General features: G+C 38.1%; 1 protein-coding gene across 1 annotated transcript in view; it reads left to right on the top strand.

The window, feature by feature from the left end:
* The window catches only part of RFX4 (regulatory factor X4), a 98390-nt gene that overhangs the window by 55296 nt on the left and 18693 nt on the right, over nucleotides 1–24401 (top strand). Inside the window, exons 9-15 of the mRNA XM_072866636.1 lie at nucleotides 1724–1824; nucleotides 3642–3700; nucleotides 5287–5431; nucleotides 8763–8857; nucleotides 10371–10488; nucleotides 17352–17471; nucleotides 18799–18960. Coding sequence (XP_072722737.1) covers nucleotides 1724–1824; nucleotides 3642–3700; nucleotides 5287–5431; nucleotides 8763–8857; nucleotides 10371–10488; nucleotides 17352–17471; nucleotides 18799–18960 — 800 coding nt within the window. The remainder of the gene's footprint in view (nucleotides 1–1723; nucleotides 1825–3641; nucleotides 3701–5286; nucleotides 5432–8762; nucleotides 8858–10370; nucleotides 10489–17351; nucleotides 17472–18798; nucleotides 18961–24401) is intronic.

The following is a 24401-nucleotide window of genomic DNA, read 5'->3' as shown; positions in this document are numbered from 1 at the left end:
TTCTCTTCCTACCTGGACCTCATCTGAGTCCAAGAAGTCTGGTTTATATAGGTAAAGCAGGACAGAGATCAGCAGTTCACAGCAAAAAGTGTAATCACTGAATGCAGTCAACCTGTTTCCCCCTTTGATTTCCCTAATATGAGCATCAGGAAACTCTCTTTTTCTAAATATATGTGTACACCTTTAGTATTATTTGACTGATGCTTTCCTGAGGTTGAGTAATTTGTTAAGAATATTGCTCTAGGAGTTTATTATTGGTGCTGTATATTTGGCCCTCAGGATTTTAAAGTGGCTCTAATTATGGCAGATGTTTTCAAGATGTTGTTCTGCTCTCCTATGTGCACTGTATGACTGCTAAAGTACAAGTAAAGTATTTTTTCCACAAGAAACCTGTTATAAGCATGGGCTTTCCTTGATAAGACATGTACATTTTTACAGGCTTTGCCCCTCACCCCCCCAAATCTATTTCATTGGAAGGATTAAACAGAACAGCAGTCCTTTTCTCAAGCTGCTTAGTTCTTTCATAGCAAATAAGGAGAGACTTGAGTGTGAATATAGACTTTTGTAATGCATATAAAGGGCCAGATTGTGGCTATTAAGCCATAGCCTGCACTGGAGGGGGTGAAGAAGGGTCTCATTGCAATGGAAGCTCCTGAAGGAAATCTTGCTGACTCAGCCAGAATCCTCTGAGGAACTTCCTGGGAACAAATGTTGGCTGTCCAGAAAAGCCACTTTTTAGTGGGTGCAGCAGTTGTTAGGTGTTAGGTGTTAGTTGTTAGGTGTCTCCTAACAGGAGACACCTCTCCTGTTAGGTGTCTGCATGGAGCAGAGCAGGCCTATGGCCATGTTTATTTTACCAGCTCTGTTCTCAGTGCAGAGTGTTAGGACTACAAACAGAAGAAGCTGCCTGGCTGAAAGAGGGAAAGTTCCTTGCATCTTTCCTCTCTCTCTCATTTGTGTATCTCAAGTATCTCTACGGGCAGTGCAGCTCAGTCTGGCAGAACTAGCTGTTAGGCTCCCCTGCACAACACCCTGCAACTTTTCCTGGAAACTGTAATTTTATACTGAGCAATTCCAAGAAGAAGGGCAGAATGAGCTGCCTACCAAGTTTAGCAGGAAATGATGGAGCCATCAGGAAAGGATAGTAGGGGAGAAGAGAGAAATCTCACTTATCTGGGAAAGTTCCTGTCCTGTGCAGAGCTAAGCAGGCAGGTCCTGCTCTGCCCGCACTTCCCCCACCTGTGTGGGCTTGGCCTGGAAATTCCTCCCTACCATCGTTACCCACTCACTGACTCCAGCCTACAGCAAAGTTGGTTGTTGCTTCACTTGCACATCCCTGTGTACATCTGTATAAATGTGGGCACAGCTGAGCTGAAATCCAAAGCTTGATCTATTGTCTTCTTTAAAGAGTCATGATTTTATGTTTTTATGTTTGTACAGAGTGGGAACGATTTTATTTCAAGCTAAGAATACTGTTTGTAAGTATGAATGCAGTGCAGTACAGAAACTTTCATTCTTTATGAGGTTTTGAGCATGGTGATAGGTTTCCTTTTCCTGCAAATGTTTTCAGAAGTTTTTCTTCATGCCTACAAACCAAAATATGTCAGCAACTCTGCATAATAATGAGTTGTAAATAACTGACCCATAGTCCTCACATGTTCACAGATTTTATAGTATAAAGCACAGAGCAAACGTGTTCTGATGTAGTGATTTCTCTTTTCAGTTTGACGCAGGTGATCCGAAAGTTTGCAAAGCAACTGGATGAGTGGCTGAAAGTAGCTCTCCACGATTTACCAGAAAATCTACGAAATATCAAATTTGAATGTATGTATTACCCAATCTCTCTCCTGTTAACCTGGGATGTATATAGTGTTTATTGATTACAAATTAATTGGAAGTGAGATTAGTGTTCTTTTAGGAATTAAAACCTGTCAGCATTATAGATCTTGCATTCACTTACAATCTCCACTTGTTCATGAGAACCAATTTCCTTTAGTGAAATGAGGCACTGCTCAAAAAGAGAAGAATTGCTTTTCCTTTCTTGTGGATTCTGATAAAAAACTAATTTTGTTGATAGTAAGCAAACATTAGGGATGATATTAGGCAAAGGAAATTATTAAACAAACCTTTAGGCTAGCACAATTTGAATACAGCTTGAGGCCCTTACTCAAAAAAGTGCCAGAGTTAAAAATGAAGGAGATCAAATTACCCTGTCACCACAGGAAAGGGCACTAGTCCTTTTCAGATGTGCTTTGTAGATGCCTGCAGTGCACATCACCTATTGATAAAGCCTGCTTTATTTCACGGCTCTCAATTCTTTGCCTTTCATGAGCACTAAATTCCACACCACAAAGTTAAAGGAAAAAAAAAAACCTAATTTAGGAGAAGGATTAACTATTTTGATCAGCATGGAAAATTAGGTGTGTATTTTACTGAGAACAGTCAGGATGTAAGTTGGAACAACTAATTTTAGGGGGTTTTTTTGCATTGTTTACTAATTTATTTTAAAAGTTACACCAAATCAGAACTGAGAATATGCTTTATCACATCTTTGTCAGTTCAAAAATATCGAGAATCTGCAACATCAAAATCTTTTCTGATCTTATAGGGAGAGAAAGACAGACAATACATTTTGTAGTCATTCTTAGTCTGTACACTTTAACTGCCTCTATGTACAGTACAGAGGGAAAACCTACTTTGTGGCCATATCTAATGCCTGTTTGGATAGATCTGCAAGTCTTTGGTGATTCTAATATAAGGAAAAACTTGAGAGCATCCTAGCTTTTACATGAGCCTTTGTTGCTTCTGCAATTTTTTCCTCCTCATCAGAATTTGTGATAGTGTACACAGCCAATGGAGGTACCAACAGGAGTAACTGCAAGCCTTGGTCAGGTTTGCAGTTCCTGAGTCACAGATTTCAGACAGAAGATGCACAATACAACATTTGAAAATCCAAGTATAGGAAATATCTTAATACAAGGTCCATATTACTTTGAAAGAGCTAAAATAGGAGCAAAGGACTGGCAAGTACCTCCGGGCCCATCTTACCCCATAGCATCTTGATAGTGTAATCTCTTACACTATGATTACACATCATGTAATCTCTTTCAGAAACTTTGATCAAATTCTACCTGAAATTGATTTTAACTCCTACTAGTCCAGTCAGAAGTATCCTCCAAAACTTGTTTGCATTAAGACTTAGCAACCTTTTCTAATTTCCACACATAATGTAGCTATCATTATTTTATGCCCACTTGTTCTTGCACCAACATTTTTCTTTCTATTAAATAGTTCTTTCTGGTCTTCAGTTCCTTTGTGTATCAAGAGAACATTTGCTATGCTGAACAAGCAAAGCTCTTCCATTGTCCTCTACATTTCTCTTGTCATCTCATTATTCACAGCATCTATAAATCATTGCTTGTAATATGCCTCTGTAAAACTGATTGAGCATCCAGATTTAAGGTTGTAGGTCAAGGTTTAAGCTAAGTTAAAATTCGACTATTTGAATTAATTTTATGTAGCCACAATTGTGTATAGGAAACTGGATATATTTTTTTGGTTCTTGTTTTAATTTAGCCTTTTCAGAAATAATTTTCTTTATTTAGCACAGTATGTAAATATGTATCTCTTCTTTCCTGCAGTGTCCAGAAGATTCTCACAAATACTTCGGCGACAGACATCACTAAATCATCTCTGCCAAGTAAATATTTCAGTTAGTTACTCAAGTTTGCTGAATTCCATTTTTACTGACTTTTCAACTAATTTTATGAATTGTCAGGCTGGACTTTACCCAAAGAGGAAGAGATCATGTTAGCAGTTTGTCTCCAATATTTATTATGACCATCTTTACAAAATCAAAAAGTAATCAGCAAAAAATGCTTTTCTAGATAACTGGCAGCCCCCGATGGTTAAATTCAGTAGGGAACTTTTATGAAACAAAATTATTATTTGATTTGAAGAGATGGTACATTTCCATGAAATAAATGAGAGGCATTCCTTTGATTTCAGAGCGATTTGTATCAGGCCTATTGCAAAGCAAGAAAAATTTCTTAATGCCTGACAAAAAATTTGAAGTGTAATTGTATACTATAAATCAAATGCAAATTAGTAAAAACCAAAATGGTTGAACCACTGGAGTTTCAAATAGAAATATTCTTGCATCCATAGCAAGTGAATATAAAAACTACTCTGAAGTGGTTTTTTTTCACCAGCTAGTTTAGATCACAATTGCCTATCAAAAATTCTTGAGGCCAAATTCTGTGTAGTATAAAAAGGAGGAGGATGCATTGAATTCATTGATGTTTCACCCATGTATTGGAGCAGATTGTTTGTTTTCGCTGTCACACTGAACATTCCACTTTTGGAAGGTGTATCCAACACCCCAGCTTAACCCTGTGAGTGGTGAAACCCACAGGAAGAAGCTTTGGGGAAAAAACCCCACTCCTGCAAGGACTTCTTTGTAGATTTCTTCCTCCATTGTTTTAGTGGTGGAGGCAGAGATGCTAGTGCTGCCTTTCCCAAACATTGTGGATCATCACTGAACTTTGGAGATCCATAGAGATTCAGAGGAAATCAAGATACAGAGACCACAATCTTCTGCATCAGACCTGGCATCAAACAGTTTACTTACATGAAGGACTCTTCAAGTGCATAATTTCCTTGGGGAAGCTGATAACCTTAGTGTGGGTTATCATCTCTGCTTAACTTACAGAGATCTGGTGTATGTTATATGACCATGGCCTTGTGTCACTTCCTTTCCTCTCAGCCCATTCTCCCCATTCTCAACAGCAGACCCCTGTCTCAACCAGCCAGGAAGCACATCTGATGTGGAGGCAAATGGGCTTTAACCTTTTCATGTAGCTGAGGGAAGAGTGAGAGTCTTCATAGTTTGGGAGAGGGGAGGGTGCAAACCTGAGTGAGGTTTGTTTGGTTTTGGCTTGATTTTTCTTGTTGCTTTTTGGTTTTGAACTGAAGCTGGTCAAGAAAACCAACAGAGCTGTTAGAGATTGAGGAGTCTAGCAACAGCACCACCAGATTAGGGTTGCTCATCAGAGTTTGTGGTGGATGCAAGCAAAATACTTGCAGTTGATTAAAGTAGGCAAAATGACTTGGGAATTCTCTGTGGTTAGAGGGCCCTGTAACGTCCATAAGACATCAAGCTGGTGGGTGGGAGTCCATGAGGAGAATCAACTTAGTGAGCCTAGCTAAGGAAGCGTAAAAGGGGATAAAGCTTATTTTTTAACCTAATAAACCATGAACTAATGAATAGATTGGATTGGATTACAGGCATCAAGAACGGTGATCCACAGTGCAGACATCACATTTCAAATGCTGGAGGACTGGAGGAATGTGGATCTGAATAGTATTACCAAACAAACCCTCTACACTATGGAGGACTCACGGGAGGAACACAGAAAGCTCATCATACAATGTAAGAGCAGAACCCTCAAATAAAGACAGGTGAACTCGGCTTCCTGCTGGAAACAAAGCTCAGTGAAAGTAACACTGTTTTTGCAGCCATTGGTTTGCTTGGAGGCTTAAGATAAATATAGAGACATTTATCAAAATGTAAGACAAAGCCCTTGTCAAGGTCTTGTTTTGAGGCATAGACCGGGCACTCTTCCATTAATGAGTTTCTTTCTAGTATCCAAAACAGCCAATGGCACAAATCTTACACCCAAATTCAGGAAGATTTTTTTCTATGAACCTGAGCAAACTAAATCTATGAGTTAACCATTGAATCTGATAAAGTCCAGTCTCTCCTGCTGTAGAATTGCAGGAGAGTTGTCTTTTGAATGGCTTTGACAGTAAAGTGACTGTGTATTTGAGTCTCTTGTAAACTTTTATTTATAAAAATTTCCATTTTACACAGTGTTTTCATAAACAAGATAATTTGATGGGGTAAGCTTTTACCCTGAACTTTTATGAGTAAGTAGAGGTTCCATATCAAGCAAGCTCATTGGCTAATTTAGATTCTGCCTAGTATAGTGAAGGGCATGAACTGAAAAGTGACTTTGGAGATGTTGGCAAATTGGGTTTAGAGTCAAAGAACTTTTGCAAATATAAAATTTAACTTGCATTGTGCAGCAAGTGTGTGTGGTTGTAAGCTTAGGTGTAACCCTAAGCACATTGAGTTTGTCCCTCTGAGGCATCAGAGGTGACCAGCTTTGTCTTTAGCATCGTTCATAACCTCAGTTCCCTGTGAACCCACCTGTTGTATTGCCATCTCTCTCCTGAGGAGGACCAGTCATCTTTTATCCAGAACCAGCCTTAATGGGGAGCAACCCAGGCAACCACTTGTGGGATCCCTGCAAGGGTAGGTTTGCTAGTGGGGTAATTCTTTCAGTGAGTGGCTGGGAAGAGGAGGCCTGACACCTTCACATGCACGCTGGACCCTGCAAGCTTGACTTTGGCACTCATCCCACCTTGTTAACACTAGAAGTCTTCCCCCCAGTTTACGGTTGGGCCTTGCATTCTCTGTTAGCTCTGTTTTCCAGTGAGAGGTGCTTGGTACTCTTTTGTCTCCTTCTTAACCCTTGATTCATTTCCAGACATGGCCCTCTTCCCTTTTGAGGAGATAGAAACTTGACATGGCAGCAGGGGAGGTAGCATATAGTGAGACTGGAGTCCAGAAGCTGGGTGCATCCTTCTGTCATCTGTTATGTTTTCAATATCTTTCAATGTTACCAACATCCTCCCACTGTCCAAAAAAGAAAAAGTTCTCAAAGTTATAATCCCTAGTAGCATCAACAGTTTTGGCTCTCATTCAGAAAATCCCTACTGTTTAGGAAAGCTTTTCATTTATGTGCTACTATTTAAATACAAACTTAAGTGTAGTCAAATCAAATTGAATTGTCCTGCATGCTAATGGATTTGAACATGTTTTCCCATATTTTAGGCCCATATAGTCCAATAAGCAATTACCCAGAAATGGTAAGCTAATATGAATGTTCATTATGAGATGGGATTCCACTGAGATGTGCAGATATGTATAGAGATTATTCTAGAACTTAGATTTTTTTTTCCCCCATCTTTGATGTTTATTCTACTTGTCCAAAGATCTTTTCAAAGTTCATGCTCTGAGTATGACTCATATGACATGGATTTAAGGCCTACTTTCACTTTCTTGGTATTAATAACCAAGAAAGTACAATTTCCAGCTACTGTAACCAGAAAAAAAATGTTTATAAGCCTATAAGCAAGCTTAGAGAAAAACAGAGAAAAATCACTGAGTGCAAGAGAAGCTATTTCCTGCTCTGCTATGGTAGCTGTCTCTGACATGGTTTCTTTTATTCCCTCTTTCTCAGATCCTGTTGAGGTATTTTTAACAGTCACTAAAAGCTAAACAGTTACTTTTCCCAAATCGGTCATTGTACACAGTTGTATTGCTCCAGCAGCAAAGCAGGCAACTGATTTGTTTTTCCACTCTTGCTCCCATCTTTGCACAGCGTATGAATTACTTCATCTGTTGTATCGGGCAGTTTTTGTCCAGCCAAATACTCGGGTAAGGAGACAACATTTAGATTTCTCTGTGATCCTGTTCTGAATAAAGAGAGGTTGCCCATTCAATGAAAGAACATAAGGGTGGCCCAAACATTATTATTTCCCTTCTTCCCCAACTAATGTTTCTGACCATCCAGCCTTTGCAAGTCGAAATTAAACAAAGTTAAAGTCAGGTGTGAAGCAAATGCATTCCTGCTCGTCTTGCTGATCCAACCTAGAGAACAGGGAGCTTGTTTTTTGCATTATTCTCAGGTAGCCTCTCTAGCTCGTTTCTCTAGCTATCATCTCTAAGCTTTGCCTCCTCCACCTCCCTCACTATCTTTCCTATGGTGGGAAATTCCTTCCTCCTGTTATTTATAGTTAAGCATAAATGGAAATGCATAGCACATTGAGATCATCCTGTAACACAGCAGGTAGAAAGTATCTTTCTTCTTGACTTACTGGGCCTTTTATTTTAGCTGAAGTTGAAGAACAGTTTCTTAAGGTGTCAAAGTGCATGATTCTTTGTCTTCCAGTCATTGATTCTCATAAATAAACTACAGACTTGCAGTTTTAAGAGCTGCAGTTGAATGACTTGATTGTTTTTACTTTCTGTATTAAAATATTAACATGTGTACTTGGGAGAGGTTAAAAAGTATTCAGGTACCTTTTGGAAACTCTTGATAAATTCAGTATAGCATTTGTGCGTTGGTAGCAATTTGTTTTGAAGAAGCAGAAGTTTATGGAAATTCTTTGTGTGTGTGTCTGGCATTGCAAATAGATGATTTGCAGCAGTTAAATCATGTTTTTGCAAGTAAAGCATTATACAGATGAGAGCCCTATGAACAATACTCATCCACTTGGTGCTTAGAAGATTCTTTATGCATTTCTAAATCAATTTCATGCATGACCTTTTTTCATCACCAGGGTCAAGGCCTAGCTTCGCACTCTTCGTAGAGAACACCATAAACATTTCACTTCCGGGCACACCAGACAACTGAAGCTTAAATCAAAAGATTAATTTTAAACAATACATCCTGATTTGCTCACATTAAAATACCACTTTCAATGACTCCATCACTTTCAGTAGAAACAAGATAAGAGACAAAGCAAACTTAATGAGTCAGCACCAAGAAAGATATATTTGTTATAGCCAAGCAATCTATTATAAAAACCACAGCAAACTTGTGATGTTATTGGCAGCTTTTTGTGATTTGTTTCTCTTTTGTTCGAAAAGGAATCCAAATACTGAGGTGGGCTATTTTTTCTTTGTCTGCCAGTGTATCAGGAGTTTGATCACCTTCTGGAGGAGCAGTCCCCCATTGAGTCATACATTGAGTGGCTGGATTCCATGGTGGACAGATGTGTTGTAAAGGTTGGTAAGCAGCAGTAAGGACCTGAGTCACTGATGTGCATTATGAGCTCTATTCAGGTCAATAGATTTTTAGCAAAAATAGAAAGGAAAAAAAAAAAAAAAAAGCCAGCCATTGGTAATAAGCAGCAGTAAAGCAGCAGTGGGCAAAATCTCACCAGTTTTCACACTCAGTATGAGAACTGCTCACATTCAGGATTCTGCTATTTTCTGCTATTTTCTGCTTTCGTCTATTCTATCCCAAAAGATGATAGTCAAGAATGGAACAGGGTTGGTGTTTCCAATCAAATCAATATTTCAGGGGTATGGAGAGATGAGTTCAGAGTCATCCTAACTGCATAGTGCAAATAAAAAGCTTAATCTAGTCTAGACTTTTGAGATTGTAATGAAAAGGATATTTAGGCTAGCTAATTAATTTATATACATTCAAAAGTAAGGATGAAAGTCTACATTACCATTCAGTCAATGGTCTACATTACAATTCAGTCTACACTACCATTCAGCCAATACCATATTTATGTTGACTTTTGAGCTGATTCAGGATGCCAAGGACTTTTATTTTATTTTAAGTGCATGCAGAAACCTACTAATAAATCTTTTAAAAATATTTTCAAAAATGATCACGCATCGCAATAATTTTACATAGAGTATGAAACTGTGTGACTATTTTAACTTCTGTCACTAACTATACTTTGTATTAGGATGTTCTATTAGAATTTTAACTCTTCATTCCAGTTGTTAGAGCTAAGAAGTAACAAAAATACAAAAAAAAAGCTGTCTCTCTCTGCTGCAGAAGATCCATACAGAAAAGAACAGATACTTCCCCAGATTACTTGAAATGTATTGAATGTTTTGGGGATCTTTTCTTTTAGTCAGTGGAATGCAATTTGAAATTCAGACCATAACTGTTAATTTTCATTAAGAACTTGACATGAATTTTATTAGCTGATTGGATGAACCTAATTCTTTAACTCACAAATGGCTATAGTAAATAAATTTTTGAAGAGGTGATGCCTAAAGTGTGCTTCCTGGAAAGTATTTTTGCTAGTAAAATGACTATGTGAATTCACAAAAACAGAAACATGAAGGAACAAAAAAAATTTGTATTCAATAGTAAACTTTAATTGAAATATTAATATAAATTTTCAGTGTAGATCAAGCATTCTTGATTATAAATTGCTTCTTTGACTAGGAAGCAAGAATGAACATGTAAATAATTAGGTTAAGATGAAGATCAGAGCAATTTTTTGGCAGTCCTTTCATCATTTATAAAGGAAATTCAGTCTTGGTGTTGAATAACACTTTATGATTTTCTCTTTCTGAAGGTTGTATATAGTGACAAGGTGGCTTTCTGTGTAAGGTTGTTTTTTTTAAATTTTAGTGTATTTTTTAATGTGAAGATAATGGTAAGTAGTTCTTCAGTATTAAAAAAGAAGACGGATATGTGCATCATTCACCTGTATTGAGCGGTAGAAATAAAAGTTTCTCTATGTCAGATATATCTGTTTTCTTGCAGGTAGCTGCCAAGAGACAAGGCTCTTTGAAGAAAGTAGCTCAGCAGTTCCTCTTGATGTGGTCCTGTTTTGGCACTCGAGTGATTCGGGACATGACTTTGCACAGTGCACCCAGCTTTGGTACTTTCATTTTGTTGCAATAATAGCATGCCACAGTCAAAAAAATCTCTATCCTGGCTTGTAATGTACAGTTTAAGTGAAAACATAACCAGTTTTCACATGTCCAGGGCTCTACTAAAAAAAGAGACGGGGCTACTGACATTTGGAAATAATGCTCAGACAGATGTCTGTCTTCAAGATCTAGCCAGGGGAGCTGAAAACATTACGACTTCCTTCTGTTTGTTGTTAGCCAGTAGCTGGAGTTATCAGTCACAGGTCAGCTGGAGGAGATGGGTACAGAAGCATTCCCTAATGCACTTCAGTGCAAAGTGAGCTCGGTACCCCAAACCGCTCTGACCACCTCTTATGCTGAGTGCTGAGTGCAAACCGCTCTGACCACCTCTTATGCTGAGTGCTGAGTGATGACTTTGCACTGAAGTGAATGAAAAGCTCTCCAGTGAATCACTTTGCTAGCTCTGCTTTTAAAGCACATCATAGCATTTTAAACTAGTCGTTGCAAAATGAGTGTGTTTCTATACCCTGGACAGATTCTCTTCCATTCTATTAGAATTCAGTCAGGGTGGAAAAATAGACTTTTACTTTTTGAATGAAAAAGCATGTTGCTTTTCTACAGTTTCAAAAGGGGCTTTGTCTTGAATCCTGGGATACAAACAGTTCAGATTAAAATCAGTTAAAAGCAGGAATGATTGAAAATGGACTGCTGTGTCATGAGTGTGAACATTCGCAGTCACTTGGGACCAGATTTTGCATGAGGGATGGTTTTTATAAATGCACATTTGTCAGGATACGATAATAGACGATTAATAATGAATTTATGAAGGCACTGCATTAAACAGCTGCAAGGTTTTCTGCCAGCTGAGCTTTGATGTCCTTTATACTTTTAGAACCATCTAATAGCGTAAATTCAGATACCATCAGACATAGGCACAATATAATCTGTATTTATATTTTAATCTGAAGCTACTTTCATTGGTTTCCCATTGTAAAGAGTTTTCCAAAGAGGTATTACTGAGTCACCATTAGACATCAGGATAATGAGCATCCCCAAGATGATCACGATTTCCATCTGCTAGCTTGTGTTTTCAGCACCAGTATCCTGGTCCCATCTATTTTCCACCTCCTCTAGGACTCATTTTCTCCTTGAGTCACTGCAGCTTTTCTTTTGTTGTGGCCACAAAAGCAGCTGATATTGCTTATCAGCACACTTTCCTCCAGTGTTCAAAAATGCCTTTGCATGAGTGTTGAATAAATGCTAAATTTTTTTTTCTAGCACTTTGTGTTGCTACACTTCTCTCTGCAGACATAATCCAACCTGTGAAACACACCAGTACCCAACAAATGAAAAAACATCCTGTATTAGTACAGTGTTGAGGTTACACTGTTACAAGTCATGAAATGATGACATTAAAGTACCCCTAAGGATACATTATTGCTACTGAGTTGCACATTACAACATTATTTTTATTCCTGTTCAGGATATGTTTGTAACCTAATCAAGCACTCTCTGTTTCAAAGCATCAGTCACCAAAACATCTTTAATCAAACAGAGATTCCCCAAATAGTGATTAGACCACCAGTTGTCTGGAAGGTCTGTGGAATGATCCTCAGCTGTGATTTTTTACTTATTAACAGAAACATTTATGAATGTGCCATGTAGTGAGAAAAAATGAAGATTGAGAATTATTTGTTGGTTTGAGTTTGGGACCTAGTATAATATAATATATCAGATCTACCAAAATAACTTACCTGTTGTCTCTGTTATAAATTTGGGTCTTGAATTTCTCATTTTTGAGAACTTTAACTACTCAGCTAAATTTGTAGGTTTTGTCTTTTTTTGTCTTTTTAGTTCACTGAAACTATTTGTGTATACAAAATGCATGATTCTCCTTCTTACATGGACACACACCTTTGAACACGAATTTGATATGTTTATACATAACTGTAGTTGGGGAAAGAATGTACTGGTCATAGCTGATGTGTTTTTCATGGGTGTGTGGTGTTATAATTAGAACTGGATCAATAACTGCTTTTCAATTTGGTAACCAAAGCAAGAGTTAAAAAAAAAAAAAAATCAGCATGCTCAGTGTGAAGCTGAGATAGTTTGGGATTTTAATCAATTCAGAAATCTTTATTTTTTAAAAAAAGTAAAATCAAAGAGAATTCTTTTGCGTCTGCCATGTTTTGGTGCTTAGACCACACTTGCCTCCCTCAGCAGTCTTGAATCATTGTTAATCACTGCCAGGGCAAGATTTCTAACCAAAAGACTAGAAGGTTTGTCCTGTGGGAGGGTTTTCTCATCTTTTCTGTTGAAACTGTTTCACTTTGTACAAACCACGTAACCGTTTGTTGAACTGCAAAGGTCTGCAGCCTGCTAGCTGTGTTTTCTCTTGGGAGGTGATGGGGCAAGCATTGGTTCAGTCCCTGTTCCAACCCTTATTTATACAGGGTGGAGTTTTCCCTGCTCAGGTGCAACTTCAGTGGAAGCAGGAGGAGATCTGAGCCTTCAGGTTTTCAAAGGGGAGAATGATACCAAAACCATGCTCTCATCCTATCAGGCAGAAGCCTGGGCTATCCCTACCTTGTTTCACCCCAAATGTCCCAAATGTTATTTAGCCACGGACACAAATTTGTAATAATTTGTATTAATGATGCTACTCTTTCACTGCACGCCATTTGACACATTAGCCATGAATTAGAGTTGAGCAAGTTCCAAAAGAATAACCCCTGAATGTAAACAGCTTGGAGCTAGACGGCAGAAACTCTTCTGTGCTTAATTTAACACAGTTCCTTCTAGCTTTTCAGAATAATGCATGCATTTAAGTGAGTTCTATGGAGAGAAACAAAGACTGATTTACTATTCTAAATATTTACATCTATATACCTTTGTTCCTAACTTAGATAAAAAGTTTTGCATTTTTACAGCATTGGACACTGTTTAAGGGGACTGATTTTTAATGATTTTTTCCACTTCAAGCAATATATAGACTCAGATTCTCACAGTGTAATTTCTTTTTAAAAGTAAAACAAAGTGTTAAACGATGGCATCTTTACTATATACGGGACAGTATATTTTTATCTTTAAAATATGTAATACAGAAATCTGATTGGAGGAAGTTCGAATACCTGGCACTGGACTGGCTAGCACAGAGATTTGATTCTGCAAAGCTTTTAAGCATGGTGGCATGGGCAGGTTGAAACAATCCCTGGCAGAAAAAAAAGCTCCTCTCTCTCTCTCTCTCTCTCTCTCTCTCTCTGCCTCCCTCCCTCCTTCCCGTCTATGCATATCAAAGGCACAGTTGGTGGCAGTGTTTGGGTAATGCATCCAGTGTATAAAGTAACTAATTAGTAAGAGAAGCTCCATGATTTTCTCCAGATCTGGAAATCTCACTGTTGTTTTGTTACTTACAGATAATTGTTGTATCTGTTAATAGCTGCTGACACTTACTGTACATTAGCTGGGTAATCATTGCCATGATTTCTGTTAACTCCTGAAAATTAGTGCCAACTGCTATTTATTATTGTAACTACAGTCTCTTGAATGACTTCTTACCTCTTCCTAAAGAAGTGTACGGGTTGCCAGTCACAGTTGGATCCGTTTCAGTACTTAAAGATACACTTGAAAGAACTAAACAGTTCCATGTGAAAAACAGTAGCTTGCAAACACAGAATAAATTATTGTACATGGTGCTGAATAGCTATTCACTGTGTAGCTGAAATGTGTGCCCTGATATTGGTTTCACTCTATAGCTTACATTTCGTTTGACTCATTTAAAAATGTAAAAATATTGCATTCATTCAGTACCAACAACTTGTTTGTCTAGTGTCTTTCACGCAAATTCTGGGCTCAAAAACTCTATACAGAGTTTAAAAATACACAGTGGGAGAAATAATAGGAGAGGAAGAGAGAAATTCAAAAGAGTGACAAAGGCACTGGAGTGTTTTTAAATGCTGCATTCAGTATTGCCAAGCCCAAGTCTTCAAAATAAACCATTAGACCCCCCAAAAACAAAGAAATTTTTTAAAAATAGCAAGTCTTAGGGTTTTGTTGTTTGCTTGCTAGCATTTTAGTGTTTAGGGTTTGCATTTCCAAACATTTTTATGAAACTACAAGCAACTTTCCTTAAAAAAATTTTTTTAAAGCTGAGCAAGGATTTTGATGGGAAACACTAAATACCCTGAGCTTTATATCACCACATGAATTTTGCCAGCATTTAGACCTGTTTTTCTTACCTTGGAAACACTTATCAGTTGTAACTGCACTAAAATAAATAGAAACTTTCCACTGAAAAACTGTAGTTAGAAGAAAAGCAAGCATTTTGTGGAGATTCTTGATAATCTAAGTTTCCACTGGGGAAATCCTAGGTCAGTAACAAAGTGATCAGCCAGGTTTGCTGTCTTTATTGTACTGCTAAATTGAATAAGATTTTATTTAACAAGACTTTGAGCCCAAAAGATTTCTAAAAACAAATTATCTGCAGTAGTTAAGTGAAGATCTCCACTATTTACCCTTGCAAGGCTAGGGAAACTTGTTGCCATTTTGATTTGCGTAGATAAATGAAACAAATGAAAAATTGAATGCTTCAGGTTCACCCAACAGCCAAAGATTTTTTCCCCATAGCAAAGGTGTTGCAGTCACATATGTCCTTTTTCTGTGCTGCCTTGCCCAAAAACACAAAGGTGAATGTTCACCTCCCAGAGTGTGTGCTCAGCTCGTATCAGTGACGACAGAAGCCATGCAGGCGTGGAGTGAGAGAATGAAACACAAAGACCATCTGGGTCACAAAGAAAAAGAATGTGCTCAGAGTTGCTTTGAAAGCTGAATTGCCAGCTAGAATTGTATAAGGATATAGGGTCTTTCAAACCACTTCTTCTACCCTTCAACAGTATGTTTGAGTAGAGAAGTTGGACTAGGGGTAGTTATGCTTTGTTGTGGTAAAAGCTAGTATGCCAAGATAAACCTGACTTTCCTGTGAAGAAACCAATCATTATGAAATCTGATTGAATTTGAAACTTGTTGCATCTTTTTCCTGTGGAAGTGTTTTTCCTCAAAATGTAGTAATGGAATTTCGAAAGGAACACATCTAGATGAGGTTTTTTTTTTTTGTCTGGCAGTAGTTGATCTGTGTTTCCCTCTCAGCTGGTGATCTTTCTCTTGTTTAAGCCAGCTGCTGGACTGGCTATTATTTTAACCTCACTGCATTTGCAGTTGCCAGAGTTATTTAATGACTTATATGAACATGTTTTAAATATTCATGCAAGTCTAAATAAACATAGGAGCTTTTAAAACAAAACAAAACATTGTATGATCAAATCCTGTCTGGAGCTATTACAGGTACTCTGTGTCATGGAGTCTATTGCAGACACTGACCAAACTCTATCTTGATACTTGTCAGTCTTCCCCTGCAGATGAATGTTATTCCTTTTAGGAGGACACTACACAATGTCTCAGCTCTGATGCTTTGCTTCTCTAATTTTCCCCTGAAATGCATCTATCATCTCTTCTTACACATCTATTTTTGTGGCTATGTGTGCTCTAGGGCAAACATTTCTTCACCATCCCTGACATGTATCCTTCTTTATAAATTATGGGAAGCAACTCACTTCCTTCCTGCAAAATGAAACCAGCCGTGCATTTTTAGTAATTTAAAATCTATTATCCATTCCCCGCATCCTCCTGGTAATCTTCTCCATACCAGTTTCAACTTGTACTAATTTTTCTTGAACACGTGTGACTGGAGTTATATGCAATATTCTAAGTGAGGTTTCACCAGTGCCTTGTGCAATAGTTTTAATACTTCTGTTTCTACAGAGGAAGTATATAAATCAGAGGATGATATAAATCTCTAAGGGCAGAACTTCTTACAGCGTGCTATTAAATTTCATTTCCATTACTCTAGTCCATAGCACCACCCAGTCCTTCCTCCTAACAACACCAGCAAGTTCTCCATCTGTACTCAAATCTTACTCGAGGATTTGTGGCAGATAGCTATCCATATAAACTCATTTTACTATTAATTTTCAAAGTGTTTTTTGACTCCATCCCCGCATTTTCTTTTGTCCATACTCTTCCCTTAAGTCCTTTACTCCTTTAGCCCTTAAGTTTTTCACATTGCTGTCATGGCAGTTAAGAGATAGATAGTATCTATGGCATCTTCAGAGGTAAGCACAGAAACAGGCCAAATGTTATGCTGCTGACATGATTCAAACTGGTAACTAGGAAAAGATAATGTAGTAGAAGTATGACAGAGTAAAGCTTTGGCACAAGTCTTTCCATTTAAGACATCCACAATTGCTGCTAATGCCTCTATATTTGGCAGTTAATGTATGTCTCATCCACTCCAGGATGTACTGGGGTATACCATCAGGAGATTTGGAAGGTTGTTTCTACCTTCCTATTGCTTAGTCTCTCATTTCTTTGTCCAATGACACAGGCAATTCACAAAATTCATACCAGGATGTGTTACTAAGGCACCCAATTCAGGATTCTACTTCTGACAGAAACTTATATCTGGTCCTTTAGAGAAAAGGAAACAATTCCACTGTAGTGTAATTGTCTAAATGGTTCAATGCTAATGTAGAGCAAGAAAACTCCATCAAGTCCCAGCTTTCAGCTAGGCAGCCTCCTTGCACCCTAAACCACAATAATTGGTTGTATAAGCCTGTATAAATCCAGGACTGAACAGAGTTTGCTAGTCCCCGGTTTTACTGTGACCTCTCTTACCTTGAGTACAGAGATACTTCAGTGATAGTAGTATATGGAGGCAGTCCTGCTCAGTACTGTTTGTGTTGAATACCATAATAATTGGTTTAATGAGTGTATTGAGACAGTCAATGGCTTTTTTGTTTGTTCACTTTATTACCAGGGTCTTTTCACCTTATTCACTTGATGTTCGATGACTACGTATTGTACCTGCTAGAATCACTCCATTGTCAGGAGAGAGCTAATGAGCTGATGAGGGCAATGAAAGGAGAAGGAAGCACAGGTGAGCTTGTTCTTTTATTGATCTTTTGTTGTTTTTTTTTCCACTGGATTCACTATTTTCTATGTTAGGACATTTCTTTACCCTCATTAACCCAATGAGGCTCATCTAGGAGCAAAGTGTTTTTCAGTTCCATCATGATTTGAAATAAGTCATTTGGGGGGGGTGTGTGCGGTGGAGGGTGTCCCTGGTTAATACATTCTGAAAGAGGTCTGCCTGGTTCATGATGTAATTCTGGGTGTCTGAACCCCATTCCTAAGCACACACTTGGTGTTTCAGTAAGAGATTTTTGTACTGAGCCTTTTGCCTCAATTAGTCTGTCTAAGCCACCGTTGTATTTCAGTGAACCCAGTCTTGATTCTCTCTCTCACCCTGGTTTAACACTAAATAAAATTCACTGATATTAATGGATTTTACCAGTTTAAATAAGAGGGAGAGATGGGATAAATGAGCAAAGACAAAAACCAAAGCTATCATTTCTGGTACGCTTGTGTTCTAAGTGCCTGTACCGAAGCAGATTCTGAGTCCTACTCCACTCACTCTGCACTGACTCACCAGAACAGAAGCGAACAGAGATTGCCTTTAGTGTCTCTGCTCAGGGCAGCTCCTTGTAATGAGGGATCCTCAGTGTTCTACTTTCCTTGCATCTCCCATTAATTTTGGCAAGTTAAACCCCTCTGTCACCTTTGGAAAGTTCCAGTCTTCATTTTAGCTGTGGCTTAATTTGTCACCTTGTAGATTTATGGGAAAAAGAACATTTCAGTGATTAGGGTAATACCTTCTATGTGTTGAAAGACCTGGATTTAATTCATTGCCTGGCCATAGCCTCTTGATTTTTTGACAAAAAAAGTTGCTTATCCTCGTGTACTTTCCACATAGCTTTAGCAGCTAGAACTGTCAAGAGTGTCATCCTCTTTAGTCAATGAAGAGAGAAGGTCATAACCAAAAGCCACTGGAATCCCCTGGAGATTCCTGTTTCTTTCCAATGTCTCTAGAAGGAATAGGAGTGCCTGACTCGGACTGGACTCCTAATTTTACATATTTAACAGTATATTACAGGAATATAAACCTTAAGCTGTCTGTGCATGAGTTTCCTATCTATACAACAGGAAAAATAGCACTGTCCTTTAAGAGGTCTTATGAAGGTACACTAAAGGTTGTAATGCTGAATGTTACAGAAGTACTCTTTCAAAGATTTGTGATTCCTGCTATGCATTTCTTGAAATACAGCCTACAGAACTTAACTGTCTGCATTAATTTTTTTAGTTTCTCAGTGTTCCTTGACTCTACCTTTAACTATGTTTGATGATTTTCTTTTCTCATTCTGCAGCAGAAATACGAGAAGAAATTATTCTGAGTGAACCAGCTCCTCCAACTCCCTCCCCGGTGCCGTTCTCCCCAGCTAAATCTGCCACCTCAGTGGAAGTGCCCTCTGCCCCCTCGCCTGTCAGCAATCAGTCCCCCGAGTATGGTGTCATAGCAACTACAACAGGTAGGTAGGCTTATGGTAGCTGGATCTGCTTGAAGATGGCTTTTGCACTTGGTCACCTGAAATTAAGCCTGAGAACATGATGTTCCAGCTTTCAAGAGATGAGAAGCCTTCCCAAACAGAAATCTGTTTAAAGTATCAGTTATGCCTTCTCACTGTATCCAAACATGATGCGCAATCTAACAGGAAAAAGATCTAATGTTTGGAGTCCAAAGGCCTAACAGGAGATCCCAGACCTCAGCATATCAGAATCTGTTCAGTAGCTGAGGCCTTCAGAAGAGCAGACCTGTCACTTTATTTCTAAATGGTTTTAAAAATCAGTCCAATTTTCCATATTTCTAGCAATGCCCCAAAAGAATTATTTATGAATATAGCACTTCTGAACATCTTCAATGACTTTAAGGGCAATCAGTGTCTCTGAAAAATTTTATATACTTCAAGGAAATGTGCCAGATATTTTAAGGTTTAGTGAGGTTTTCCAAATCCTGAACCACTGGTGGTTCAGGAATTCCTAGTGGGTAAAATGGGAATTGGATATCTTTCAACATATTCAAGATCCAAATATGTTTAAATAGCTGTGCAAGTTTCTCTTGGGAATGTTTTACACATCATTGATAACTTTCATCTTTCAACATTAGAGACTAGGAATTACATGTCTGAAGCCTATTTTCAGTTGCATACTCTATTATGGCAACTCATAAGGTAGTTGTATTCTGGTGGACTCACAGATTAAAAAAATCTGTGCTTAAAGCTATTCAATTTGTGGGCAGGATTGTCAGAAGACAAGAAGCACAAAACTGGCTTCTTGTTTGTTCTGCATAAATGGGCAGCCATCCTCTGTTCTCTAATGTAAAACTCACTCATTACCTTTTGGATGTGGTCAGGACAGTCCTGTCTGTATGATCAAAAGACAGTGTTTTCTTAACTCATGGAAAAAAAAGGCAGAAATGTGAATGACTTTCAGAAGGCGTTCCAGGCAGTGAAATTCCAGCTTTGCTGCTTCTCAGTGAAATGGGTGTATAATCAGAATGTGGAAACGATCACTTTTGTGACGTACTAGAAAAGTTACAAAACCTTCTTGAAAGAATGTCAGAAAGTGATGATTTACCACACTGGAGAATTTGGCAGTGGCTAAAGGACTAATAAATCTTTCTGACAAATGTTTTTAATGTTTTCAAAGGCGCCACAGGGAAGCACAATGCATAGTTGCGGTGGAAAGAGATTTAAGAACAGTTGTCCCTACATTGAAACATAAGGTTTTCTTGCTGTTGGAAACTATGCCATATTTAAGAGGGAAATAGGATGGTGTTACCCCCAGAACAGTTATACAAGAGACACATGGTTCCTAGACATGGCAGGTGAGCACACTGCTTTGGATCAGGCAACGCTGGAGGTGGTGCGTATGTTTGAGTCTGGAAGCGTTGATTTTGCAGGTAACTTGCTCTGTAGATGTTGTGGCCCAATGGGATCATTGTGATGTTATAACCAGAACTTAGTATGATGCAGAACTGTACTCAGAAGTAAAAGACTGAAAAGGAGGGAACTGTGTGCTCTCCAGTGGCATTGACAGGAATGGAGATTTGAGGGACTTCTGTTTAGGCTGCAGAGACTGTAACTCCATGTGACTATCATAACTATTAACTCAAAGTTTATTCCATATTTATATAATAGCCTATTTGTCAGCTATCTGGGCTTCCACCTTCAGCTTACTTGACTTAGGTACTTGACTTAGGCGCAGATCTGGGCAGGCCTGGGAACTGCATGTATCTTACATATCCCTCCTGAATCCCACTAGTAGTGCAAGGCGATGGACTCACACAAACATTACAAATGCAATTGCTTTTTGTTTTCATGTTGTTTATTATTTTATTATAGTGTGTTTTATTCTCTCACTCTCTCTAATTTTTAATGTCCTGGTAAGGCCAAGGACTGCTAGTTTGAAGTCTCAAGCCAGAAACAGGATCATTTGGGAGCAATGGCTGAAGGACCTACTCCCACAGTACAGGCAGTAGAACTTGACATAGTTGTTCCCATAACAGAACTTCTTAGGCAAGAAAGCTATTTCTGATTATTTTAGTTCTCTGTTTTTTCCAGCTTTTCATTTTTAGGTTGTTTTAAAAACTTTTGTTTAGTTGAATTGGATTTTATTCTTACGGTCTGGTGCAGTCTCACTTTTACAAGTGTGAAAATCATTTTTGCCTAGCACAAGCCAAATTTGTCAATGCAAGTAGTGGCCTGGTTAAGATTAAATATAAGTATGTGGCTATTTCCTGGTCTTAATTTGGGCAATTAGTAATACCTCCATTTTCCATGTTCATCATGTAGATGAATTGATCACCTTTTTAGTTTGCTAACCATTACACCATGGAATGCAGTGTTCATTCACATAAAGTAATACAAAATAACAACCATGTTTCAGCCATAGGAAATTGCTATACTTTAAAATAGGAGTGCTGAAGATGTATTACATATAATCAAACTATTCCATATACAGATTTGTGGCATTAATGTATAGAATATTTTGGAATAGGAACCTCTGTTTCAGAGAGATATATTTAAAGTACAGTCTATTGATTTTCTTACGTGTCTTTTATGAGATAGATGTAAAACGCTGCAAATGCTTTGCAGATCTTGAGAACTAGTTCCATTGGTTACCACTAGCTCTCAGTTCCCCAATTTAAGGCATCATTAACTTTCTTGCTTGTGGCATTAGCAATAAAAGTTAACTATTAAACTTGCATTTTAACCTTTTTGCCTTCAGTCAGTGGTCAGTAAAAAACCAGCAAACTAAACTGTTGCAATTACATGATACCAAGCAAAAGAAAGGTAAATCCTATATATAGCATTCTGTGGTAGAACATCTGGCATGTCTCAGCTAACATTTTATTTAAAACTTTTTGTTAAGTTACTAGACATTTAAAAGGATAATTAGTCTCCATCCTTTCTAAATCACAAAGGCCAGATTAATGATTGTTCAAACTGCAACAATATTGTAATAAAAGTGATAGCTATATGGCTGACTATGCTATTCTCTCTTAAAGCCCCTCTTAAAGCTGTGATTACTCATTTGCCAATGCAATGGCTTTTAGACAACCCGAAATGAACTCTGAATTGTAAGTAGTTCCTAATATGTTAGTAAACTAATCTATGCAGTTTACTGTTTAGTTTCAAGAAATGTATGTGTGAAATAATTCTTCAGGTCAGCAATGGTCATTTCAGGTCACTGTTCTTCCAAGTCTAGGCTAGGTATTAAAGTTCTGGGAATCTGGCATAGGAGATACTTGCACAGAGCTACCACCTCTCATATTTGTGTGTGTGAGTACAACAAATTTCTGGTTTTTTCCTAAAGCTTCAGCTCCTGGACTCATGAATATATGAGAACATCAGCTCTTGTTCAACAATCAGAGTTTAATTTGCATATCTGCAGCATGTAAAAGCCAAAGGTTCCAATTTCAAAAGGCAATTCTCCCCTTCCAAATGGAAGGGTTTGTGTTTTTTCTAAAGCTGGTAGTTAAGATAATCTATTTGTTGTGTGGGGGCAGAATGGGGGTCTGACTCCAGATCTCCGATTGCTTGAGGTTGACAGTACTGCTTACTATCAGACATAATACACAGTGCTGTGAGTGTCTTGCTTGTACCTGGGTGGTCATTTACGCCAGCATAAAGCAAATATAAAATGCAGCATCATGAAGCAACTTTTGTGTCTTTCTGCACTGGTGTACATGATGGCACCAATGACAACAGGGCCATTGTTGGACTGATAGCAGTTCCATTTATATTTGGCTCTCCTACAGGTCAGATGGCCTCTTGGTTAGTATCCTCAAAATAAAATTTTTTGTTAAAAGAGAAAAGAAAAAGGAGTGATAATAAATGAACTTCCCTATTTTAATCAAACCCTGCATGTTCAGAACACAAAGCAGAGCAAAATGTTGCTCAATCACTATTGTTTTTGCTTGTTTCAGAAAGCAGTTCAGTTGGGTTCAGTCATATCTAAAAGACACTTCATCTCCTGGAGTTCAGTTCTGAGCCAGCTGAGAAAATTTATCATATAGGGCTGGGACATAGGCGGGTATTAAAAAGCTAACTATGAAAAACTTTCAGACTTATCTCATTCCCCCTTTTCCACCCACCAGAATGTTGGCAGTATCCTGGCTGACCCAATATATACATACACACATCTGCAAATCTGTTGTCGTCTTCTATCCTTCCTCTCTGTCTTTGTGACTGGGTCACTGAAAATAATGGCATCCCTTCCACAAATGCAAAGAGAAGTGAGGCAACTGTAGATTCCCAAGAACGTCCCCCAAAAAATATTTGAACAGCTTTCTGTCACTCTGTAAATTGAGAATAAAACCCAACATACATTTTTTTCTAAACCATAACCTCCAAAAGAAAGTATTTCCTAGAGCAGCTGTGTGAAGTACTATCCTGTAGTACCGGGGACAATTCTTGATTAGGAAAATTAAACAAAGATATTCACAACTCTTCCAGTGCAAGACCTATTCTCTGTATTTGTTTCTGTGTTGTCTGGACAGGCACAAAGCGTGTTGCACCCTAAACATGTATTTTAAAATTGAACTGAGCTAGCTGCCAGTGAGACTTGAATGCCAGGAGTGGCCAAGTCCTCTCATCCAAGGAGTCCGACTTCCCACAGGGAGCATATGAAACAACTTGCTGTCCTGGACTGACTCATTTTCCTCAGACTGAGATAAGATCCCTACTATTTTTCAAAAAAAGAAAAGGAGGCTGTCACAATGGCTGGGGCCAGTCAAATCAACCATATTTGGTAAAATGCAAAGGATCTTTTGGACCTGTTATTACCACTTCTTGTTAGAGCTAGGAAGGTCATGAGATTTTTGGCTAAATGGCCAAATTTTTTCTTGGAAAAAAATAAAGTAAAACTTTTGTATTACGGTGAATTTAAAAAGTAAAAAAAGTGAAAAAAAAGCCAGTAATGTTATCTAAAAATAAGTATTTGGGTTTTTTTCACCATCTTTGTTGTCCTTCTTTTCTTTCTTTTCTCTTTGTTTTTGCCTTTTGAATTTAGGCCTGTTTTGAAACAAAGTTTCAAATTTTCTTTTGGAAAATAACACTAGGAAAATATGTTGACCTTTTGAAATTGAAATGTTTCACCAAAATATTCTGCAGACTAGTTGTTGATATTTTCAAAACAGTTTTTCTCTTGTTTTCAAATGAACCTATTTGGTGACCGCATAAGTAGTTTTGGCCCCTTCCACATAAATCGTATTTTCTAGTGAAGGTAGGCTTCCTTAAACACTTTTCCTCAATTCAGGGAACCATGACTGCTCATAGCCACAGCAGCACTCGTGTGCTAGCTCAAATGTGTATGCCTCCACTTTGATCTCAGGGAACTCAATGGTCCTCTTCAATGGGAGGACATGAAAGACTGAAAATTCAAGAGTCAATGACAGAAAATGCAGGCA

Source organism: Ciconia boyciana, chromosome 1 (genome assembly GCF_034638445.1).
Source record: "Ciconia boyciana chromosome 1, ASM3463844v1, whole genome shotgun sequence".
Taxonomy (NCBI): Eukaryota; Metazoa; Chordata; class Aves; order Ciconiiformes; family Ciconiidae; genus Ciconia; species Ciconia boyciana.
The sequence above is the reverse complement of the archived record's forward strand: the minus strand, read 5'-3'. Positions and strand labels throughout refer to the sequence as shown.